The sequence below is a fragment of the Argentina silus genome (genome assembly GCF_951799395.1).
Source record: "Argentina silus genome assembly, chromosome: 21".
Taxonomy (NCBI): domain Eukaryota; kingdom Metazoa; phylum Chordata; class Actinopteri; order Argentiniformes; family Argentinidae; genus Argentina; species Argentina silus.
In genome coordinates, this window is record NC_139675.1 from 6,562,753 (window position 1) to 6,570,252 (window position 7,500).

The following is a 7,500-nucleotide window of genomic DNA, read 5'->3' on the forward strand; positions in this document are numbered from 1 at the left end:
ATGTATTCCATGCAATTCTAAATCTATGCTAAATACTAGAACTGTATGCGAAGATCCCATTCATGGACAGTTTTCATTTATCATATCACGTCAAACTGGTTTCACCTGAAACGTGAGAGGATTTCAAAGTAAGAATAAAGTCTGTGTCTGGGCTGGCTCCCATTGGCACACACCAGCGGCCGTGACCTTTTCTAGTGATCATTATTATACAGGTATGATCCGCAGTGCAATACCATTCCGAGACTCGGGTGGCGCTGTACGCCAATACCTCAAAAACGTATCCGTCAGCTGCCATTTTGGCTCTGTAGGACACACATCTTAGCAAGTGGCACCACGACACTGTAATGGTTATTTCAGCAAAAATAAACAACTATATACGGATTATATCCAATGCCATATACATCTAGTTCGTTCAGACACAACGTCCTGAGAGCGCTTTGTGGCTGCAAAAGTAGGACTCTCCACCTCTGACAGAGATAAAGGATTATACCTGGGGCAGCTAGCTAGCTAGGCTAACAACATCACACTCAGGGCCAGCTTGTCAACATGAATTCGCTTGTGGGCTACGGAGTGTCCTCTGATTCGGACAGCGAGGGAGACGGGGATGATGGCAACAATAAGAAGTACGTTGTTGTTGTTGTCTATTTAATTACAGGGTATCTCAGTAGATGACATGCGATAACCTTCTCAATGGGCAGCGGCTACCGCGGGTTTTTGTAACTAAATGAACTGATGTATTTCCTCCGTCACGTTACACATTAGGCAAATCCTTTCCATCTAAATGTGTATGATAACTCTAAACCACATCTCACCTGCCCAATGCAACCAGCTCCTAACTCCTATTTGTCTATGTCTGTGCGCGTTTATGTATGTCTTATGTGTCTGTGCGCATTTATGTATGTGTTTGTGTCTGTTCCTCCCCCAGGGCTGAGTGTGACAGCGGGACAGCGATGAAGAAGAGCAGGAACTTCCTCCTTGAGTCAGGATCTGCCTCCTCCAGTGAGTCAGATCCTGAGGAGGACCAACCACCACCCCCACCTCGCTGCACTGCCCCGGTGGTGGCTCCCCCCCCCTCCTCCTCCCAGTCCCAGCCCCGAACCCCCCTCCTCCCTGCTCCTGTCAGCTCCCTCTTAACCCACAAACTCCCCCCTCCCCACCTGGCGGCATCGTCCGGCAGCAGTGTGTTTGCCAACCCGTTCAAGGCCCACGCGGACCAGAAGCTCAGTGTCCTGCAGAAGCACGTCCCCCTGACACTGCAGGCCCGGCCCTCTCAGATCGGAGGCAAGCGGATGTGCGTCTCCTACAGGAAAGACGGCAGGTGCCGCTTCGGGATCAAATGCAAGTTCGCCCATGACAGTGACCTCCAAAGCTCCGTCCTGCCCGGCGACTACGACTCCCCCGCCCCGGGCCCCCCCGACGGCCCAGGGTCCGACCAGGTGGACCACCACAACGCAGGGGGGTCGTACGGAGGTCGACGGAACTTTGGGGGGGAGAAGGAGGAGGAGGGGGAGGAAGGGCAGCAGGGGAAGAAGAGGAGGGTAGGACTCAGTAACACCTTGGTGCCTCCCAAACGGGCCATGAAGCAGTATGCAAGGCAGAGGAACAGGGAGCAGGTTCACCTGACCTGAGAAGGTAGATGCTAAGTGGGATGCTTGGGACAACCCGGTTCTGACGTCACCCCATTGAAGATGCGATTTCAAACAGTTAAGCTTAGATAAGGGTAGGGCTTATGAACTTCCCAGGGATCCCACTTAGCCTCTACTTGAGACACACTCAATCATTATGTTGGGCAGCAATACAAAGTAGGGTTGTGTTCTTTCACAGAAAATAGTCAGCAAAAGTGCTTAAAACCTATCCCACTTTTTGCAAGGCATCTAGCGGTGAAACATGTCTCTAAAGTAATATTGTGAATAAGAAAATGTGGATATCGCCCAACAAAGTTTGAATTGTGTGTGTGTGTGTGTGTCAGCGGAGGCTGGTGGAGGTAGAAATCGGAGGACAGCTCATCGTAATGCATTCCATGCGTTACGGTGAGCTGTCCTCCGCCAGCCTCTTCTGGTGTGTGTGTGTGTGTAAATCACAAGTCTTCATGAGTTAGAGAGACACTGTTCTATCCTACTCCTCGTGGTAGAATACATAAGAGACATTGCAACAGAAACAGAACTGCACGTTCCCGACCAGCTCAGTTCAGTACACAGGCTATATGTAGATTGATGGTTAAACTTTGTACATGAAAATAGTTTGTTTCTTTCAGGGAGAAATTGCCCATTGTAAAATGTAAGTTACACTTTATTAATTGTAAATAAATACATTTTAATGTTTGTAATGTTGTTGTGGTCATTTCTTACAATACAAAGAGAGCACAAGCTACAGCCACACATACAGACCAGGGGAGGCTGGTGGAGGTAGAAATCGGAGGACAGGCTCATTGTGATGCATGGAATGCATTACACGCCTGTTTGATACCATTCCATGCATTACACTGTGCCCATCTTCTGATTTCAGCCTCCACTGGTACAGCTACGGCGTTGTCAACCCCAGTCCTGTCCGTGCTGTAGAGCCAACGACAGCGGTAGGAGTTGGCAGGACAGCAAAGACAGACCTGGGCCCTGTTCCAAAACATCCTTGCTTCCTTCCTCCTCTCCTCGATCTAATCACTGATATCACATGATTGGATTGGTTACAGCAAGCATTCCACTGCATTGCTTCCACCCATCATGTCAGATCAGTGATCAGGGAGGAGAGATGCATTTTAAGGGTATTCAAACAGGGCCTTGGGGTGACCAGCCTCTTAAAGCTATGGATCAGACCTGTATACATCTACAATGTTTTTATTAACACATGGGGCGGAGGGAGAGAGAGAGAAGGGGCCGTACAGGGTTAATGTGTTTATATCTTTCTCATGATTGCAGTGCTGTGTCACAATGTAAACGGACAGACAGACACACACACACACACACACACACACACACACACACACACACACACACTCGCACACAGAACACAGAAGGCCAGTTGACGGGTTGACAGGGGGCTACGTCACTTTATATACAAAGGCAACCACCACTTCCACACAGCTTCCCTGATCCAGTAAACCTAAAAAGCTACCAAAAGTTACTATGAATACATTGTATATTTGTGATCCTACACATTTCAATTGGGGTCAAAAGGGTGCTGATGGGAGATGACAATAGTTTGGCCGTTGCCAGGACCAACCCCATCGCCCCCGTCACCCTATAGCAGTGGTCCTCCTCACTCCTGGTCGTGGAGAGCCGCAGCGCTGCAGGCTTTTGATCCAGCTCATCACTGACACACACCTGATTCAGCTAATCAAGGTTGAGAAGATCAGTGAGTTAGTTCAATCAGGTGTGATGGGGCGAGGCTGGGATTAAAACCTTGACGCACTGCAGCTCTCCAGGACCAAGACTGAGTATTACTGCCCTTGAGACACTAGTGTCCATCTGTAAGGATTGGTCAGTGGGGGCTGGTGGAGGTAGAAATCGGAGGACAGGCTCATTGTAATGCATGGAATGGTTCCATGCATTACAATGAGCCCCGTCCGCCGATCTCTACCTCCACCAGCCTCCCCTGGATTGGACAGGTGTAAGCAAGATGGTGAGAAATCCTCCTGGCCTATCAGAGGGCAAACAAAAGCGGCAGCCATCTTGATTATACCTATCCAGCCCCATCAGATCTACCTGTGTCTGGTGCGTGGGGGGGGGGGGGGGGGGCCTCACCATCTCCCTGCTCTTTGCACCCACACCATTTATTCTACATCAGTGAATGTTGCACATGCTCCTCTGTGCCCTCAGTCACCCCCTCCCCCTCCCCAGCCCTCTCCCAGACAACACCCCCCTCCCCGACAGTCTCCACCTGTTGAAGGGTGTTAGCGGAGGGAGAGGAGGAAGAGAGAGCAGCATCCTCCAGGACATAGCTTTCCCTGCTGCCGGTAGTCGGGTCTTGGGCCTGGAGCTGGAGCTGGGCCTGGGCTTGGGGCTGGAGCTGTGCTTGGGACTGGAGCTGGGTCTGGAGCTGGAGCTGGGGCAGTAGAGTGGGGTTGGGGGTAGAGGTGTGGGATGTGAGGGTCTGGAGCTGCTGGGTGGTGGTTAACATGGGAATCTGTTGGATGTGGTTCTGTCCCTGGGTGACGGGTTGGAAGGTCATGTGTAGAATCTGGGCTTGTCCCTGCTGCTGCCCCTGTTGCTGGCCGTAGGCCTGGAGAGGCAGCTGCTGGAGCTGGGCCTGCTGGCTCACCACAGAGCCAGAATGGAGGGCCAGTTGCTGGATCTGCTGCTGTTGCTGCTGCGACTGTTGAGCCGGGGCTGGGCCCGCCGACACAAACTGGAGGGGCATCTGGAGCTGGAGGTGTGTGTGCTGGGAGGAGTCGGTGGGCGAGGAGGAGGAGGAGGGGTCCAGAGCAGACAGGGCGATGGTCACAGGCACCTGCATGGTGTGGAGGCTCTGGTCTTGGCCCACTACCACCACCTGGTGGCTCACCTGGGACATCTGCTGTGACATCTGGCTCACCTGTGACATCTGGCCCACCTGCTGTGTTACCTGGCTCACCTGGGACACCTGTCCCACCTCCAGCCCAGCGAGCTCCCCTGGCACAGCAACAGGTACGGGGTTTCCCTGGGCCTCCAGCAGGGAGGCGGGGGTGGTGATGAGGGCGCCAGCATTGGCAGCCAGAGCCTCGGCAATGAGCACCTCGGGGTGGCTCTTGGCCTTGTGGGCCACCACGCTGTCCTTCTTCTCAAACTTTTTACCGCAGATGGAGCATGAGAACTGGTACGAGGCGTCGGCGTCGTGCTTCTTCATGTGCCAGTTCAGACTGGCCTTCTGGCGGCAGGTGAAGCCGCAGATCTCACACCTACAGGGGTAGAGGTAAATGATTCAGTACATTTATATAAATTAAAAAAAACAACAACAAAAAAAACAGGCGTGTACACACACACACACACACACACACACACACACACACACACACCTAGAATTACGGGGAGAAATCATTTCAAACAGAAATCAAAGCTTTTATCATAAGAGGAAAAAGTGTGCAAGAGAGTGAGAAGGACAGGTGAGATAAAGGGGGGTCAGGGGGTTTCATGCAATATAAAGTGTGTGTGTGTGTGTGTGAGAGTGTGCACGCATGCAGGTACTTAATGAGGCATTTAGATAAACAGAAAGGCATTCAACAGGCTCATTGTAATGCTTGGAATGTGTTTGATACTATTCCTTATTCCCTTCCATGCATTACAATGAGCCCGTCCTCCGACGATGAGCACAATGAGCCCGTCCTTCTACCTGGTCCTGATGAATGAATAAAGGGAGGGACGGATGGGTGAAGGGAAGCACTCACTGCAGGGGTTTCTCTCCTGTGTGGATCATACGATGTACAGCCAGATTGTGGGAACTCTTGAAGGCCCGCGCACAAAACTCACAGATATAGTCCCTCTGATCTGAGGAACATACACACACACACACACACACACACACACACACACACACACACACACACACACACACACACACACACACACACACACACACACACACACACACACACACACACACACACACACACACACACACACACACACACACACACAGGAGCAGCAGCATCAACACAGTACAGTAAAGTCAGAGATGAAGAAGTGTGTGTGTGTACTCGCATGGTAGTGCATGTGTGTGGGTGTGAGTCAGAGTGCGGGTGTGTGTGTGTGGGTGGGTGTTAGAAATAGAGAAAATATCATGTTGCGATAATTCTGCTTATACTTGCGATATAAAAAAACAATACTGCAATCCTTTTAACATGACATCTCATCATCGAGGGGGTGGGCAACATTATATTTGGGTGGGCATTACCCGACATGCCCTGCACCTGACTCATATGTAGCACAACTAATTGTACTCTAATAACAACTGTTGGGCTCTGGCCACCAAACTCGCTTTTGCCTCCAAAAAAAGTGAGGCGCACCTCTTCTCTATCTAAAAAGACATGACTGTTGTTGCTAGGCTAGCTTCATTGAAATTACATTGTGAACCTCCGGAGACATTTGCAAAAATGCACATTACATTGGCAAGGATTGACAATTTAGTGCCGTTTAGGATCAAGGATATTTGGGAAAAATAAATGGCCTTGTCCTGCAGATACTATTCCATTTCAATGTCTACAATCCTGACTCCTGCCCCGTTGAAAATAACTCCTACTGCATCGTGCAGATCCTGCACAGAACAAATCTACAAGGCTTTATCTCTTGCGGCCGTCCCTGTGTCAAAATATGCTAAATATTCCCTCCTGCATGTTTTCTATATCGTGCTGTTGTTTTTATTCAGTCTCTATGTCTGCGGGAGCATGTTGAATACGCAGCAGCGTTTGAAAAAACCTTCAGGATGTCTGCTGCATGGAGCAGACAGGGAGCGAGACAGGCTTCAGCTAGTTCTAATGACTTTGCCAAAGCCACTTGGTTGTGGCGCTGTTTAGATCATGAGATCAATTGGACGCGTTTCCTTGTGTTGTCGCACTACTGTGAGGTCCTTCCAACACAATACCTTAATAAGAACTTCTATACTACAGAGCTTGATTCAACTATTTTTTTTGCCATCGACTTGTATTTGATGGTAGCAGTCTCCTCTTCAGCATCAACAGGCCTACTCATCATGACGACTTGACAGGGTGTGTGTGTGTGTGTACCTGTGTGGTGCTTGGCGTGGCGAAGCAGCTGTTTCTGCAGTCTGAACAGTCTTCCACAGGAGGGGTGAGGACACACATACTTCTTCTTCAACAGGTGCTGGTACTTTATATGGTGCTGGAGGGAGAGAGGGGTAGAAGAGGAGGAGGGGAAGGAGAGAGGGAGAGGAGAGGAAAGACAGAGGGGGAGGAAAAAAGAGAGGGGGTATGAGAGGGAGAGGAGGAAACAGGGGGAGGAGAAGAGGAAGAGAGGTAGAAATGGGGAGAAGAGGAATGGAGGAGGAAACAGGGGGAGAAGGAGAGGGAGAGATTAAAACCATACTGATGAGTACTGATGGAGTTTGCACAACCAGGGTTGGGGGTCCATTCCATTTCCATTTCTCCTGAATGACAGTTGTGAGATGGATTAGGCCCCAAGCCAACCCTGCCGTCTCAGAATCGACGCCTCACTGTGCCTGGTGGTTGTCATGGTGACTGCGGTTGCTAAGGCGGATAGGACATACCTGCAGGTAGCGGGGGTGTGCCAGGACGGTACCACACCCCTCCATCTCACAGCGCACGTACTGCACCGGTGGCTTCTTCCTGTGGGCGCGGGACATCACACAACTGTCAATCATCATCACCATCATAATCATCATCACCACCACCTCATGTGTTAGTGAATCTAACACTCTGACAAGAGACTGAGGTTCAGTGATCGAGATGTTCTAAAACAGGTGGGTCAACTTCACCTTCTCTTGGGGAGCCGAGGAGTCTTGTCATCTTTCCTTCGCCTGCCTCTCCTGAGACAGAGAGAGAGGGAGAGAGGGAGA

The 7,500-nt window shown here is 50.6% G+C and overlaps 2 protein-coding genes across 3 annotated transcripts in view; one reads left to right on the forward strand and one right to left on the reverse strand.

Moving 5' to 3' along the window:
- The first annotated feature begins 304 nt into the window (after positions 1 to 304).
- LOC310821341 (uncharacterized protein) lies at positions 305 to 3,719 on the forward strand. Its single transcript, XM_083693355.1, has 3 exons — positions 305 to 623; positions 926 to 3,487; positions 3,602 to 3,719. Exons 1-2 carry the CDS (start codon positions 547 to 549, stop codon positions 1,626 to 1,628), a joined length of 780 nt encoding a protein of 259 aa, XP_083549481.1. The 5' UTR covers positions 305 to 546; the 3' UTR covers positions 1,629 to 3,487; positions 3,602 to 3,719.
- The window catches only part of zfp91 (ZFP91 zinc finger protein, atypical E3 ubiquitin ligase), an 8,230-nt gene continuing 3,641 nt past the window's right edge, over positions 2,912 to 7,500 (reverse strand). For both annotated transcript variants that reach the window (XM_083693353.1, XM_083693354.1), the window contains 5 exons: positions 7,420 to 7,470; positions 7,192 to 7,270; positions 6,692 to 6,806; positions 5,357 to 5,456; positions 2,912 to 4,870 (listed from right to left, as the gene is read on the reverse strand). In XM_083693353.1, the coding sequence (XP_083549479.1) occupies positions 3,772 to 4,870; positions 5,357 to 5,456; positions 6,692 to 6,806; positions 7,192 to 7,270; positions 7,420 to 7,470 (1,444 nt within the window). In that variant the 3' untranslated portion in view covers positions 2,912 to 3,771. The remainder of the gene's footprint in view (positions 4,871 to 5,356; positions 5,457 to 6,691; positions 6,807 to 7,191; positions 7,271 to 7,419; positions 7,471 to 7,500) is intronic.

Coding starts and splice junctions, on each gene's coding strand:
- LOC310821341 (XM_083693355.1), top strand. CDS start 547: ATGAATTCGCTTGTGGGCTACGGAGTGTCCTCTGATTCGGACAGCGAG. Junction 624..925: donor GATGATGGCAACAATAAGAA/GTACGTTGTTGT, acceptor TTCCTCCCCCAG/GGCTGAGTGTGACAGCGGGA.